This window comes from Nomascus leucogenys, chromosome 15 (assembly GCF_006542625.1).
Source record: "Nomascus leucogenys isolate Asia chromosome 15, Asia_NLE_v1, whole genome shotgun sequence".
NCBI classification, from domain to species: Eukaryota; Metazoa; Chordata; class Mammalia; order Primates; family Hylobatidae; genus Nomascus; species Nomascus leucogenys.
The window spans coordinates 21408959-21426106 of NC_044395.1; the positions used below are offsets into that span (position 1 = coordinate 21408959).

Below are 17148 nucleotides of genomic sequence, written 5' to 3' on the forward strand. Positions count from 1 at the left end.
CATTCTCCCCACTGTGTTCCCTTCTCAGGGAGGGGGCCCCCGGCCCCACCCCTCCACCTGCCTCCCACCCGCCAGCTTTCTGCAGTGCACGTGAGCTGCCCCAGGGATCTGCCCCTTCCCTCACACAGTATCGGAGTGGTGAGGATTTTTAATCAAAAGGCAGCACACGCAGAGAATAGCACCGCCACCACCCTGCTCAGCATCACTGAGCCATTCTCCCCCACCCCTCCCCACACTGAGTCACTCCAGCTAACAGTTAATTAATTTGTGACACTTTGACAGTTTATGAGGAGACATTTTTACGGAGCCATCAAAATCTGCAGGGATGGGGCTGTCAGGCAGACACCCCTTCTTGCATTCACTGCATCTCCCAGACCCTGCCTCACCCCACTGCAGACCCTGGAGGCCTGCAACAAGGTAAGGCTGGGAAGACTCATATTCTGCCGCTGCTCAGGCCTCTCAGAGACTCCACACTCCCAGGGACACCTGGGCAGACCCAGGGCCACCTGGCCACCTTGGGAAGAAGCAGAGAGTGGGGTTGTCTGGGATGAGAGCCCTGGAGAAGAGGAGGCCCTGGTCATGCTCAGCTGTGGTCTCCTCTGCTCCTAGACAGTCTCACCCAGGGGCCCTTTCCATAGCTGGGCAAAGAACTGTGCGTGCTCCAGCCTCTCCCTGGGGACACCCCCACCCCACCCTCATGCGCCGTAGAGAGCTGAGTCTCAGCTGCACTTGGCTCCCTCACTGTGGATGCTTGGTAGTCTCTGGCTGGTGCTGACGGGGGGAGATGGCTCCCTTGGCCTGCTGTGACTTCCCTCCCACAGGGTGGTGCCAACCTGGACGCTCTGAAGCCCTGGGCCCCCAGGCCGTCCAGAAGCCCAGAAGCCATCTCCACCAGCTCTGTGCTTTTCTTTCCACAGACTGTGTGTTGGCTATGACCTCTCCCCACCTCCCCACATCCCCACATCCCCACATCCCCACACTCACTTTCATCCGTGTGCCTCCTCTTCTTTTTCCAATGCCTTATAATGCCTTTGTGCCACAGTGATGCCCACCTGGGAAACACCCTGCAAGGACCCGAACCAGCTGGGCACCCAACCCCAGCTACCACTGTGACTGGGACCCAGAAGGTCAACAGGAGATCTCAGAAGAGGCTATTGTACCCTTCACGAAGGATCTGGGAGGAGAAATGACTGCAGGGTAGGAAAAGACCTAGGGACTGGCCCCTTCACACTTGGATGAGATGCTATCTCCACAGATGTCTCTCAAACATGTGTGGAGCATGTGCTATTGCCATGGCTGTGCTGGGGAGGGAGAAGACCTGGAGAGACAAAACACATGTGAGCCTTGCACACAGTTTATCAAGAAGAACAGACAGCAAACAAATCACTAGACAAATATTGACTTCATTACACCTGTGCTGGGTGTCACCAAGGAGCACATGTGTTGTGAAAGCATTAAGTGAGAGGACGGGCTCTGAGCTGGAGCGGCAGGAAGGCTTCCTTGGAGAAGGGGCTGGAAAGATAGTCCTGAAGGGTGAGAAGGAGGAGGAGGCCAGCCAGGGTGTGCTATGCTGAGCCCAAGTGGCAGGAAGGGGCTTAGGGTGAGGAGTTGGGTCTCAAGGAGGGTGCATGTGGCTCCCTGTGCCTGTAAGTTTATGGATTTGGTGACAGGAAATTGAGCAAGCGCCGAAGGATAGCTTCTATTTTTACTGTGAGGTAGGAGGTAAGACTGGGAATGGCTGGCCAGGTTTAATTCCAGGGAGCAGGGAGAGAAGCTTGGAGCAGGTGACCCGGGTTGCCAACCTTAAGCTGGGCCACAGAAGGCCCTCGAGATTGTAGCCACTCTCTGGCTCCAGCTGCATAGGGCCAGACACAGCCAGAGACCACCAGTGGAGAGATTCGTTCAGGCTGTTCCACGCCTTCTAAAGAAACCTAGACAATGTTCCCTGCAGATAACATAGCCAAGAGCGGCTGCGCGGGCACTGGGCTCTGCTGCCTCGCTGCCTCTGGAGAACTCCAGGTTCCAGGGAGGCTCCCCATGCCGGGGGAGAAGGGGCAAATGGGGTATTAGTGTGTGGCCTCCCCCTGTCTCCCGCAGCAGCCTCTGCCACCCCCAAATGGTAGTCCAGGCCACTCCCTGGGCTTCCACTAATGGGTATCCCCCGAGCCTAGGTCTCTAGTCCAGACCTGTTCCGCCACAGTAGTGCTGAGGCTGTGGGTTGCGGGGGAGTCCAGGGGCTCAAGAGGGGGGAGCCCTTCCCCTTAACAGAGAAAGAGCAATCTGCATTTCTTCCCTCAGGAGTGACTGCTGACACCGGGGCCAGACCCCCAGCCTCACACCCCGTTCCCCTGTGCACCTGGGCCTGGGATACAGGAAAAGCCATTCCCAGTGAGCCCAGGAGGTTGCCATTGTCCATTGCTCCAGGTTCCTCTTTGTCCCCACAATCCTTTCTGTTTCTCCTCCCCCTCCTTTTTTTCCTCCCTGCAGACCCTCCATACCCCAGCCCCAGGGCTTAGAGGCTTTGCCTTCCAGACAGTGACCGTGCCTGTCCATCTACCCACTCCCGCCCTCTGCAACTCAAGGTCTGCAGCCACCTGGCCTAGGGCTTTGGGACTGAGGTCTCCGTTTCCTCTGCTGTCTGCTGAGGTTGCCTCCTAGGCCAGAGTACATAAAGGTGTTATTCAGTAACTCTCTCCTTTTCCCTTGGATGTAGGAAGGAACGGGCCACCTCCTTTCCTCCCTCTTTCATTTCCATGCTGCCTTTTTGAAGTTGCAAGAGATGCTAAAAGAAGGTCCAGCCCCAAGTCAGAGCCTGGCCTTTGCCTGGAGGGGCAGGGGCAGGTGGCCTATATTGCGAGGGTCCTGGAAAGGAACCTCTTACCCACTCACTCCCAATTCCTATCCAACTCAAGTCACTCCAATAGGCTGCTTTTGAGATGCAAATGCAAAATGCTTTCTTCTCCCCCTCTACTTTTTCATTGAAATGCTTCGCATCTCAGAAAAGAGGAAAAAATGATGTGTTTAAGACAGGAGTGTCTCACCCGCCATCAAGCCTGATAAGGAATTGTTAAATTTTAATTAGACAATTTGATTCCTTCAAGTGCCGAACTTTCAGGGAAGGCAGCACCAAGACTTAAGCTGAGACGGAAGCATAGGAAACACGTTGCTGGGGTTTATGCTGCATCCAGGGCTTCTGTCCCCCACCTTTCCAGCTCTGTGCCCCAGATGAAATAGAAATGAGGTGGTGGGGAGAGAGGGAGGGAGAGAGAGAGAAAGAGGGCAAGAGAGGATCAGAGAAAATCCTCTCCGTTCTCCCAGGACCTGCCAGCTTTCTTCCTGGATCCCAGGCTGTCCTAACAGATCGACCCTTTTCACCCCACTCCATCAGCCTGGGAACTAAGGGTGGCTACACCTTCCAAGTTTCTCCTGAGAGAAAATGTCAGGTTTGGGTGTCAGCCTCAAACTGTTGAGCCTTAAAGGAGCTTTTTTCCCTTCCAATACACTTTATAGGTTGGGGCGCCTGCCAGTTTTGGGGCGTGACTGGGAAAGCAGCCCCTTCCTTACCTCGTCTATACCCCAGAAGGCCTGCCCACTTCCTGTCCCCTCCTCTACTCCTGGGGGGCAGTGCAGTGGGTGGCCAGAGCAGGGTGGCCTGCCTGGGGCAGCCTGGGTGGGCCAGCTTAGCCCCGGGTATCTGGGCTCTTCCAGTACTTCTGAACTTGAGAGCTAGCTAATTTCCAAATTAGGGCACGCACAGAAAATAGTAGCATTTGTAAGGCACATAGGGTGAACAGCAGAAGCTGCTGAGGTTGGAAATTCCTGGCTCTACATCCCAATTGACCTGATACTTCTATGCACCTTGATGCATTCTAGACATCTGGTTGGGGAAGTTCCGCTCTGAAGCTTCTGAAGAGAGCCACTATTACAGAAGGCTGGAGTTAGGCTAGATGTTAGGGACAACTTGAGAGGCAGGGGTCCTGAGCACCAGAATAGATGACTCTGAAAGATATTTCTGTAGATCTTTGCCCTTCTGAGCTAGGGCAGAGCAAAGGATCCTGGAGACAGATGAGAAGATGATCTTTGGCTCTTTGATGACCAGTAGCTTGCAGGTCACTCCACAAATGCAGTCTTCCCTTACTCCTGGCTTCCACCAGGGCAGCTGAGAAAGAAAAGCCTAGGAGGCCTCAGAGGACCCATGGAATCTTGTCTGCAAGCATCTGCATGGTGAGGTGGAATGAGGAGCAGCAATGGTAGGGGAGTGATGAAAGGTTTCCCGCACAGAAAGGTGCCTTAGGGGAGAGGCAGCCACCCCTGGAGTGAGGCCTGGTAGCTACAGGGTTAGATCGTTCATCCTCCACCCAGGAAATACTGTCAAGTAGCTCAACCTGTAACAGCTGGAAAATAACAGTGTCCCTGCATGTATTTGGTGCTCACTAAGTTCTTGTTGACTGGGGACTATGATTTGGAGTTTTGTAAGCTTTTATGCATGCCACAGGGGCCACCTGGGAGAAAGACGGAGATGACATTTGGAGGGTGGTGAGCAAGTTGATCATATTTTCACAATTCCAAATCAAAATGCTTGTTTTGACAACAACAGATTTTTAAATATACTGTGTCACTTTGTTTGTCTGAAAAAAATTTCTCATGTAAAAATAATGCACCTTGGGTTATATATTTAGCCAATCTCCATTTTAAAAAAAGAACCAGAAATTGGGGCCATCATGGCAAATACAAGGTGCCATGTGTTATGTGGCTTTGCATTTTCCCTCCACAAGCTCCAGAGTGGACAAAAACTCACCAGGCTTCTTTGGAGCCAGAACCAGCCCAGCATACCTGGAGCAGCACTGGGAACCTTTCATCACTCCCCTACCACGAACACGAGCTCCAGCCAGGATGGAGAAGCTCCTCACTTGTGTATTCTCATGGGATGCCCCTTGGAGCCAAACAATCTGTGCAGCCCGGAGACAGAAAGACAAACGGGAGAGATGGGCTGGAGCTGTAGCAGGGAAGCCTGGAGGCCAGCAGGTTTTCTCAGGCCTCCTGAGGAAAATGTCAGCAGACAAATGCTGGGAAGGCCCTGTACTGTTATCTACTCTACAATGCACATCCCCCTGCCCCCACCATTTTAATGTCTCTGAAATCAGAATGCATTTTACAATGGACAACATCTTGGAACTCTTCTGGGGTTGGATGGCATTTTTTTTTCTTTCCTAGTGGTACATAAAATAGTGGTGTATCTTCATTCGATTTTGTCTTAGAGTCTATGAAATGTGGTGATTAGTATGACAGTCATTGGCTATAGCAGCTGGGCTGGGAGAGCTGGATCTTCCAGGCCAGCTGCTACCTCATCTCAAGGGTCACTTGAGTTTGTCCTGCAGCCAGGGCCCAGGGACAGGCTTTGTCTTTTCTTTCCTTTACTTCCTCCCAAGGAGTTGGTGGCTGCATCTTGAAATCCATCTCCCTTTATCCAGCCACCTATTTTTCAGGATGGGCATAGGAGGCAGTGTGCCCAGGAGGAACTCAGACCCTAGTGAGCTGCATTTGAACAGCAACAGTCACTTCATCTCGCTGAGCTGTTGGCTTGTGGTCTGATTGCTTGTTTCATTTCATTCTTTTGCTTGGTTTGATTTTTAAAGTTGACATTCTCGAGGGCTTACCTGTGCCTGGCACATGGCCATGAGTCATCTTACTTAATACTCACAATTGTTGTTACCTCTATTTTGCGTATGGGAAAACTGGGCTCAGGAAAGCCAAATAACCTGGCTGAGGCCTCAAAGTTAGTAAGTGGTAGAGTTAGGACTTGAACTCAAGTTTTTTAGTCCTCAGCTCAAATGTTATACTAGCACCTCTCAGGCTAGAGTACCTCCTCCGTGGCAGCGGCTTTGCTGATGTCTGAATTCCTGCTCAGCTTGATATTTATATGGCGAGAGCCAGCCAGGCAACCCCTGCTTGTGAGAGATGCCAGCCCCAGGTAGATAAGGTGCTGAAGACACGATAGAAACCAGGACTGACACCAGGTGTTAAAGGTGTTAAAAGATAGCCCTGTAACGGCCGGGTGCGGTGGCTCACACCTGTAATTCCAGCACTTTGCGGGGCCGAGGCGGGCAGATAACGAGGTCAGGAGATCAAGACCATCCTGACTAACACGGTGAAACCCCGTCTCTACTAAAAATACAAAAAAATTAGCTGGACATGGTGACGGGCACCTGTAGTCCCAGCTACTCGGGAGGCTGAGGCAGGAGAATGGTGTGAATCCAGGAGGCGGAGCTTGCGGTGAGCTGAGATAGCGCCACTGCACTCCAGCCTGGGCAACAGAGCGAGACTCCATCTCAATAACAAAAAAACCCCAAAGCAAGCAAACAGACAAAAAGATAGCCCTGTACCAAGGTACTTATAGGGGTTACAGGTATTTAGGCATTTGCCATGTTTTCCCTTTTTCTTTCTATAGTGTAAATATACTACGTTTGTATTAGCAACAAAAAGCAACGAGAACAACCAATAATAAATAATAGATTAGAAAATCAAATGTGTGATGCCTTTCTCAGAACTTGGGTACAGGGACTCTCCCTTACCCTGCAGGAGTAACCAGCACTCCAGAGAATGAATGCTCACCCTCAACCCCACCTGACCTGCAGCACTCACATTTGCCATCTACATTGTACTCATAATTTTAAATCCTGGACTAGTGCCTGTAATCCCAGCACTTTGGGAGGCCAAGGCAGGAGTGTCTCTTGAGGCCAGGAGTGTGAGACCAGCCTGGGCAACATAGTGAGACCCTCATCTCTACAAAACATTTTTAAAAATTAGCCAGGCATGGTGGCACATGCCTGTAGTTCCAGCTATTCAGGAGGCTGAGGTGGCAGGATCACTTGAGGCCAGGGGTTGAGGCTGCAGTGAGCTATGATTGTGCCACTGCACTCCAGCCTGGGTGGCAAAGTGAGATTCTGTCTCTATTAAAAAAAAAATTAAATCCCAGTTTACATCCTCCTTCCTCCCGGAAGTTCTCCACAAACACCCCAGTCACACACACGTGCATATGCTCCTGAACATCAACTGTAGTGGACACTGTGGAATGCCACCCGGATCCCCCTGCAGGACCACAGCCCTCATCCCCAACTACTGGGAGTGTTGGTAACTGACAGTTCTTGACAATTGCCCACTGCTGAGGAGAGATGCCTCTTTCAAGGCCACACTGCTTTCCCTGGGACAGCCACAAGCTATGACATCTATGAGAGGGGATTAAAGGCCCTACCCTGTTGCTCTCATTTAGGCAACTGGCAGGGTGCCCTGTGGGGTCGCCCGATGCCTTTGTTGTGACTTCTCCCTCTGGCCTGCCCTGCTTCCTCACTTCTTTGCACATCTTGATCCTGAGAGCATTCCCCAGTACATTTCCTGCAGGCTGATTTCCTTTTTAGAGTCTACTTCTAGGGACCTGTATTAGTCTGCTCTGGCTGCTGTGACAAAATTCCACAGATTGGGTGGATTAAACAACAGAAATCTGTTTCCTCACAGTTCTGAAGGCTGGGACGTCCCAGATCAAGGTGTCAGCAGGGCTGATATTGCTTAAGGCCTCTCTCCATGGCTGGCAGATGGCCGCCTTCTTGCTGCATTCCCACTTGGTCTCTCCTCTGTGTGTGCATCCCTGATGTCTCTTTTTCTGTGCAAAGCTTCTCTTACAAGGACTCCAGCCTGACTGAGTTAGGGCCCACCCTAAGTGTCTCATTTTAACATAATCACCTCTTTAAAGGCTCTGTATCCTAATACAGTCACATTCTGAGGTACTAGGGGTTAGGACTTCAACATATACATTTTGTGGGTTGGGGGAAGAGCATAGTGCAGACTGTAACAGGACCCAACGTGCAGCACCTATGGCACCCTCAGGGTGCCTTACTTTTTCATCACTTGTTAATCTGGTAGCCTGTATTAGCAGGTACCTTTCAAGTGGGAAGGGGTTTTCTTCCCAGTTGCACTAATAGAGCCTTTTATTCAGTTCAGCAAACATCTGTTGAACACATACTGCCCGCAAACCAGTCAGGAGTTGGAAAAGAACAAGATAGTATGGTTTTTATTTGTTCATTCCAAGAACAAGAGGAGGAATGAGCAAGACAGGTTGTAACTCTTGTGAAGTCTACACCCCAGTGAAAAAAAGAGACTCCTAAACAGGTGTCTCCTGCAGCACTGGGGTGTGTTTCAGTGCCGCAGGACACTGAGGAGGATGGGTGATGGCTCAGGCAGGAAGACACAGGTGGATTCTAGGGCAGGAGGATTCTAGGCAAGACTCGCTTTGAAGGATGCATAGGGACTGGAAAAGCAGAGGGAAGGGAATGGAAGAGTTTTCCAAATCCCTTTCTTATTTGTAAAGTAGGGATAATAATTAGACAAGATCAGGCATGTTCCAGGTAGTATGGCCATAGACAGCGATAATAATTAAAAGCCTCTAAGGGTTGTTTTGAGGATAAATGAGACAGTATATCCAAAAAACTTAGCAAACTATCAAACCCTTTACAAGTATATGATGCTATCATCAGCAGCAGGGAGTCGGGGGAGAAGCAGAGAGCGATGGTCAGGATGGGGGCAGTGAGTGTGCCTCACATGCCTCAGGCCCCTGACACTGCTTTGCACACTGCTTTATGCCCAGCAGGTTCAATAGATGCCGATTGAGTAAATGAATGTCAGAAGCAGCCCCAGGCGCCTGATCAATACCTACATGCAGGCCTCCCGCTGTGGGCTCCAAATGGGAATAGGGCTCAGTTGGCTTTGCAGAATACAGCATCAATATGACACACGCTTCATTACCTTAGAACTGGAAGATTTGCTGCATGTTGGCATTCCACGTCACCCCACATGGAATTAGACACTTTGCTTTTCCCCGAGGCTCCACAGTGATGGTGGTTGGTAGGACATGATCCATATTCTTCTACTAAAGCTGGAAGAGTGGGTGTGTCAGACAGAGATGGGACTGTGGAGGTTGGGCAGGCCCTCTTCCACCATCCCCTCTGACCCATTGCAGGAGGTGTGCCCTGTTCATTGATTGGACATGGCACCACATTCATCCCAAATGGCATCAATTGGTGGTTTTCAATTTGCAGTAGCAAAGTACCTGGAAGTCATGTGCTTTGTATGGAATGCCTTGGAATGCTGATAAGTTTAATTCTTTTGTGTAAAATAGGAAGACTTTTGTTAGCTGAAAAGCCAACTATGTTATCCGTGCATTATGTTTCAGTCACAACCAAAACTCTGGCCGTCAAATTCATCAACTCCTGATGCCTCCCAAGTCTGCTCCTGAGCCCCTCTGGTCCCTTTTCTCTGTGAATATGCCACACCAGCCTCCCAGAGCCCCAGGCAGAAATCCTAGCGTTACCCTCTACTCCTTATCTCCCTGCTTGTCCCATACCCACTTTTGCCCCACACCTATCCAAGGACCAAGGACCATGAGATTGACTTCCAGTTTAGCTCCTGATTCCGAACAGGTCTCTCCATCTTCATTCCCAGTATCTTCGTTCAGAAGACCACAATTTCTAACCTAAATTACAGCCAAAACATCATTCCTCTCTGAGCTCTCTTCTACACCATATACCTTTCTAGAACACCAGTCCAATAGGGTCATGTCTCTGGGCCCAATCTTTCAGGAACTCTCCAGCTGACAAGACACAGTCTGGCCTGTAAATGTCCCTGCAGTTTAATTATCCTCAACATTACTGCCATACCCTACATTTTTGGCCAAACAGAATTGTTTGCTGTTTGATGATTTGGGACCATGTCATATTGTCTGTCGGGAACATCCCCCCACCCCTCTCATTTAGCAGGCTAAGTCCTCCTTCTACTTCATCCCAGATAATAACCACTTCAGGAAGTCTTTCCCTTCTGTGGGATGAGATGCCCATTCTGCAAGGCTCTCACTGCCTGCATCCTGCCAAACCTCATCATCTCTTATCTGGATTCCTGCTACAGCCTCCCAGCTGGTGTCCCTCTTCCACTCTGGGCCCCTCCTCTCCGTTCTCCACAATGCTGTTGGAATCACCTATTCGAAAGGCAGATCTTATCATGTGGTTCCTGCTGCCCTTAGGATCAAGTATAAACTCCTAGCATGACTTTTAAGGTCCTCTATGATCTTGCCTATTGCAACCTCCCCAGACTCAACCCTTGCCAGGTCCCTCTGCATCGGCTATCCAAAATCTCTTTCACGCCCTCCACCTGCTGTCTACCTCTCTATGTCTGTGCTTTGCATATACTGCTTCCAATGTCTAGACCTTCCCCTGACTCCTAGTTCTTTACCTGGCTAATTCCTACACATTCTTCAGTTGTCTGTCTGTTGAACATCACTTCCTCTAGAAAGCCTTCCCTGAATACCTGAACTAGGTTATGTATCTCTCTCCCTGTTCCATTTCCTACTCCCTATCACCCGTAGATGTAATTGCTTGATTAATTGGCTGTTGTTTCTCCTAGAATGTGAGCTACAGAACCATGTATATTTTGTTCCGGCCTATATTTCTAGAACTATGTAGAGCAATGCTTAATAAATATTTATAGCATCAAGAATGAATGAATACCCATTTCTGTTTCGATGACTGGAAGTTAGCAAGCCTGGTTAACTGAAGTGTGTGGTGTATGGGTCGTGCTTAAGGAGTGTTTGTTGAATGAATAAATAAATGATGGATCATCTCTGTTCAAGCTCATCTTATTATGCATTTAAAAAACAATTGTGTTTGCTCGTTTGTCCTACCAGCTATAAAAACTTGCTAGCAAAAGAGTGGCAGAAGGCCCAACATTTGTAGAAAATTCTTAGCCGTAAACCTAAAAATCCCGAGTTGGAAAATTCTCATTATTAAATGCTGGGAGTTGGTCTTCTCCCTGGAGACCTCTGCAGGAGGCCCTCCCACTGACACCCTGTGTCCATTTTTCCTGGCCAGAGCCTGGCCACCCAGTGGCTCCACCGCCCCGATGGATCCACTGAATCTGTCCTGGTATGATGATGATCTGGAGAGGCAGAACTGGAGCCGGTCCTTCAATGGGTCAGACGGGAAGGCGGACAGACCCCACTACAACTACTATGCCACGCTGCTCACCCTACTCATCGCTGTCATCGTCTTCGGCAACGTGCTGGTGTGCATGGCCGTGTCCCGCGAGAAGGCGCTGCAGACCACCACCAACTACCTGATCGTCAGCCTCGCGGTGGCCGACCTCCTCGTGGCCACACTGGTCATGCCCTGGGTTGTCTACCTGGAGGTAGGTGGGCCCCCTGCTTGCTCCAGCACTTTCTTCAGCAGGGCCCTGCCCTGGACACTGGGGACACTAGCTCCCCACTGGCTTTTACCCATGAGTTTCCTGGTGCTTCCCTAGGTGGTTTTTCCTTCACTCTGGGCTTACTTTTTCTCCTTATGAAATGGGTAGATTGTTTCCTTGATAATCCCAACTACCATTTGTAAAGTGCTTACTAAGTGCTGGGCCTCATGTAAGGACTTTAAATATAGCATTTTCCTACATAACCCTCCAGCAGCTCAGAGGCCGGCATTATTGCCACCATTTTGCAGTTGATAAACCAGGTGGTCAGAGAAGTTAAGTAACTGCGGCAGCATCACACGGCTGGCAAGTCCAAGCTGGAATCTGGCCTCAGAGTTAGTTCCTTAGGTCATATTGGAAATAGGAGTAACCGGCAAGGATCCCCAAGGAGGGGCTTGTTTATGCTCCCAGGTCCCTGAAACCTTCATTTCCATCTCCCCACTTCAGAAATGGGGCTGCTGCTCTAGGCTCCCCATATCCCCTCTCCTTCCCACAGCTTATCCTGGGGCCTTGTCCAGGACCTCCAGGTAGAGGCTGCCATGGACCGTGCTGTAGCCCTTTTGTTAGGAAGAATTGTGTAGTCACTCATTTCTCGGCCCAGCTCTGCACCTCAAAATGGGGAGTAGGCAGCACAGTCTAGACACTGTGCCTGGTGCATTGCTGACACAGACCCAGTGAATACTCTTGGTAACCCTGGGAGTCCATGCTACTCTTCTCACTTCACAAAACAGGAAACAGGCCGGGCACGGTGGCTCACGCCTGTAATCCTAGCACTTTGGGAGGCCAAGGCAGGCAGAGCACTAGGCCAGGAGTTCAAGACCAGCTTGGCCAACATGGTGAAACCCCGTCTCTACTAACAATACAAAAATTAGCCAGGTGTGGTGGCACATGCCTGTAGTCCCAGCTACTAGGGAGGCAGAGGCAGGAGAATTGCTTGAATCTGGGAAGCAGAGGTTGCAGTGAGCTGAGATCGCACCATTGCCCTCCAGCCTGGGCAACAGAGCAAGACTCTGTCTCAAAAAAAATAAAATTAAAATAAAAACAAAATAGGAAATAGAGGCTTTGGAGAAGTTGCCTTTCTTCACCCAGGTCACAGGGAGAAATGCCGATGGAGGAATCCCAAAGCAGATATTATTCTCCAGGAAGACACCTTCACAGCCAGCAAGCACATGTGGGAGCATTTAGGGATCACCGGTGGGCACAAGCCAGATCCTGCCCCTTTCTCTGCCTGGCTTTCTAAGATGGCATGTCCAGGACTGAAGCAATCTGGGAGTCTGGGTGCATGAGAAGGCATGGGATCAGGCATTTAGGAAAGTGCCAGTGCTCTGCCCACTGAAATGTTACCTTCCTTCCCTGAGCAGGAGAGGAATTGACCAGTGCCTCTGAGGCCATTCCTGCCTGATAGGGAAGGGGTTGTTGAAAGAAAATGCAAAAGCTTTGTAGGTTTAAACAGGGGAGACATCTAGATGAGGATGCTTAGGTGAGGAGGCGAGACTGGTGGAAAGTGGCACACCTCCCTGTCCCCAGGCCCCCAAGGGGCTCGTGCGCTTACTATTGTCACCACCACCCCGGGCCCAAGGGAGCTCTGATCCATCATCCTTTGGCTTCCTTTACTACAGCCAATGCAGGCTGCAACTTCCAAAATGACCTGACTGGATATTAAGGAAGAACCAAAAGGAAACACAAATACAAAACCACATAAAAATATTCAGTTGACACAGTCCAGGAGTCCAATTCCCCCTGGATCCATGTTTATGAGGGCCCCTAGACTCTGTCCATGCCTTCTTAAACGCTTGATCCCCTCCTTCTTCCCTCTTCCAAAGGAGGGTCCTAGATCTCAGACCATAGGGAAAAATGGTATAGCAAACAACCTCTCTGTGCCTCAGTTTCCTCATCTAGAAAATGCAGATAATAATAGTATCATACAGCATAGCATTGTTGAGGATCAAATGAGTTAATGTGTGAAAAGTGATTAGAATGATACATGGCTCACAGTGAGCACTACGTAAATGTCAGCCATGGCGGTGATGATTAAGATGAAGATGACAATAGACATCCAGCACTGCTCCGCATAGGGAGGACTCTCTCGTTCCTATTCACCACCCCCATGGGATAAAGAGGAAGGAGAGAGTACTCCTTATGTTCGCCCCAGGCAAGTAGGTACCCTCTTCCCAGAGGAACATGTGTTCTACCCGGGGCTCTGGGCATGGCTTCTGTTGGCTCCCAGACCCCCTGTCCCTACCCAGACACTTGGGTAGGGACAAATCCATACATGGGCTATAGGGGGTTCCCAGGAATCAGTAAGTCTTTCGAACAGTTCCTTTAAACATGCTTGATCACCTTATTTTAAAGGTGAAGCTGAGTGTGTCAGGGGAGGAAGGTGCAGAAGCCATTCTCAGAGGGCAGGGCTCAGACTTTCCCACAGCATCTCATCAAATTAGAGCTGGGCACTGAGCCTATTTTAATGGACATTATCTCAGCTATTTGTTGTCCCTAGAGAACGTTCCAGGTGACGTCTCACCCTGCCCTGATGTCCTATCAGCACACCCTCACAACCATGCACTGTCCCCTCTCTAAGACGTGCTCTTGCATCCAGATTTTTTCCTCCTGTTCCATTTCCAGCAATGCCATGCCAGCACCTGTCTGGCTTAGAACTAGGTGTGCGTTATTTATCTTGCTAAGTGTATGAAAATCACGCTGGTTTTGGAGTGAGATGACTAGGTTCAATTCCCAGCTCCACTCCTTTCCATCTAGATGCTATGGGAAGAGTTCCTGATGTCCACTTGTGCCATTCCATGTCAGCCTCACAACCCTTTAAGGCGCAGCTTCCTGTGTGCATTTATTTTCTAGATGAGGAGATTGAGAAGATGAACAAATATCTCGGAGTTATTCATTCACTCAGTCAGCATTGACTGAGCACTCCGAGGTCTTACCCCAATCCTTGTGCAATGGGCTAAGGCACTGGCATACTGAGGATGCAGAGGTTGACAGGGCCCCTACAGTGCAGTCTGCTGCAGGTGACAGTGGAGCAGTCCCCATAGGAGGTGTGGGGCATGCGGCCCAGCATGGGGGTGTCAGGGAAGACTTTCAGGGAGAAGTGATGCTTTAGGAAAAATTATCCAGGAGAGGGAGGGAGACACTTGCATTCTCAACAAAGCCACTCAGCAGGGAGAGGGAGTAGCTGGCTGGAGGTATGGAGGAGAGGTGGTCATGTCATTTGCCTCTGAGGCTTACTGTCTGCATTCTAAGACATGAGCATCAAGTGTTCGGAACTGCCCGACACATGGTAAGTCCTTAGTATTATTACAGTTATTAGGACTTAGCTGAGCCAGCTCAGGGCCTGTACTGCAGGTCTCAGCTTTATGTGAGCAAGAGCATTAAGGAATGATGCCTGGATGCCTGGGGGTATGAAGTAAAGAGCCTTGGGTTCGACTGGGGAACCTGGGGCCACTCCTTCCTCTGCTACTAAATCACCAAGTAATCTTGTTCTGTTTTCTTCTCTGACCCTCGCTAGTTTTGTCCACCCTTGAAATAATCATCTTTCCTTTTCACACTTCAGGCTTACCAAGTACTTGTCACATAATTACCTCCTCTTTTGATAAGCTAGATGGTCCCTTCCAGGACAGCTTAGTAGAGAGCGTGGGATGTGATGTTTCAGATTCCAGCTCTGCTGCACACCTGCCAGGTGAACTTGGCCATGTTACACGGCCTCTCTGGGTTTCAGTTCCCTCACCTATGAATGGGATAAGCAAGCCCTTCTTGTAAAAGTTTCAAGAACAATACACGAGATAAAGTGCAATGCCCACAGTAGATGTTTTATGGACAGTGGCCACCAATGCATTTTCTTGAGTCTTTAAGTTAGCAGCCCTAACTACTGTCCAAAGCAGCTTCCCCTGGGACCACAGAGGAAATCTCTTTGTTATTCTGGGCTCCACATAGGCCAGTGCAAGGAGAGATTTAAGATGTCCATGAAGACAGGACTGTGTCTGAATTGCTCACAACTGTGTCCAGGAGCCTAGGATAGAGACTGGCACACAGTAAGTTGCTAAATAAGTGTTTGTAGGAAAGAAGGATGGCAGAAAGGAGGGAAGGAGAGGAGGAAGACAGAGAGGAAGGCCCTGATATCTCAACATAGACCCCCAGTGGCTCCCAAGTATCAGTCCTAGGGGGGGCTTCAAAGTGGGATGTAAACCAGGTGGTGCTGGTTTTCTGCCCAGTGGTACCCTAAAGGCACACTCTTTTTATCCCAGGAAAGCCCTTTATGTGCCCTCCTGCCTCCACCCCCAAACTGGACATCCAGCTGTTAGCTCCTGCCAACCTGGTCAGCGCAGCAGCACAGGGAGCTAGGAGAGGCCGTGGTATGGGGCCCCCATGTGAGCTCCCAGGAAGACAGTGCCTCATGAGAGGCTTGCTGTGGTCTAGGGCAAGCTGCTGTTTCTGCCACACAAGATGACAGCAGCCGCATTGCCCATCATTGAGCTTAAATGCCAGCGTTTGGTTGGATGCCTAGGAGCAGAAGAGAGGGCAGTGATCAGAATGAGCAAGGTTATAATTAGCCCTGCTGCCGAGCTACATGGTGACACGCAGTCTGCCCTACTCCGGGTTGCGGGAGGGGGCTTTCCCGCTCCTCTCTGCTCTTATTGGTAGAAGCCAAAGGTGCATCTCCCTGTCCTGACTCCATCCTCAGGGAATTGGGGCTGCTCCAAGCTTCCAGAGTGCTAGGGACAGCTGCCGTGAGTGTGTGCCTGCGTAGCCTGCCATGAGTGTGTGCCTGTGTGTGAATGGGTGGTACGTGGGCGGGGGGGGGGTGGTGCGGTGCGTTCGTGTGTGTGTGTGTGCCTGTGTGCATGTGTGTATGAGAAACTCCTGCCAGGAGCTAGACTCTTCATTTCCCATCCTACCAAGGACACAGCTCATCACAGCAACCCCTCCGCCCACCCCAGCCCACTCGGGCATTCCTCGAGCGCTGGCCCAGATCTGCCTTCTTTCGTTCTCTGGGTATAAGAGGGAGCAGAAATTTCTTCTCTGTTTCATGGAGAGTCTTCATCTTCACCATTATTCTTAACAGATCATTTTGGGGCCCCGACTCTGCCATGTACTGGGCCAACCACTGAAGGGCTTGCCTAGCTCAGCCAGAGCCTGGGCCAGAGCAGGACCAGGAACTGAGCCCACAGGCCTTGGGGAAATCACTGCACTTTTCAGAGGCTCGGTTTCCTCACTGGTTCTCAGTTTCCTCACGGGCATTCTAAAATTTTACCTGGAATCTAATTTACAGAGGTATGGCTGAGTGATAACACAGAGAAGCCAGTGCCACTGGGAAGAGTTTAACGTGATACACCATATCCCTAGAAACCAGATGCTCGGCCTGCCATGTGGGGTGCAGGGGGAAGCAGCAGGCTTGGGTCAAGAGGCAGAATCAGGGGCAAGGGAAAGCCCAGGCTACGGCCCTGTTGGGGCTCCCACAGGAAATGCAAGGCAAGGCAGATTAAGCAACGTAGGGTTGGCTAGTCTCAATCATCCTGGCAGGCTTTGGGCTGCAGGGGTGATCTCTAGTTGTCTCCGGTACCTGAGATAATTTGAGACAGAGGAAATATTGTCTTGGTGTGTGTGTGAGTTAGAGAAACGGGGTGGCTGCCTTGCCTTTGAGAGGCATCCTTCCAAGTCAGTCATTTTCTGTCTTTAGGAATTAACTAGCTCTGGGACGGTAAGTCTCTCTCTGGGTCTCCCTAGTGCCAGGTCTCTCTCAAGCTCCCAAGTGCCAGAATATCAGGATCAGAGAAAATAGAAAAATATAGTCAATACAAGTGTCTCTGTGACTAATGGATGCCAAGTACACAAATACAGAATCTAAGAAAACACATGGGGTTA

General features: G+C 50.3%; 1 protein-coding gene across 2 annotated transcripts in view; it reads left to right on the top strand.

Moving 5' to 3' along the window:
- Positions 1 to 17148, top strand: part of DRD2 (dopamine receptor D2) — a 65800-nt gene that overhangs the window by 39827 nt on the left and 8825 nt on the right. For both annotated transcript variants that reach the window (XM_030829698.1, XM_030829699.1), the window contains exon 2: positions 10911 to 11226. In XM_030829698.1, coding sequence (XP_030685558.1) covers positions 10942 to 11226 — 285 coding nt within the window. In that variant the 5' untranslated portion in view covers positions 10911 to 10941. The remainder of the gene's footprint in view (positions 1 to 10910; positions 11227 to 17148) is intronic.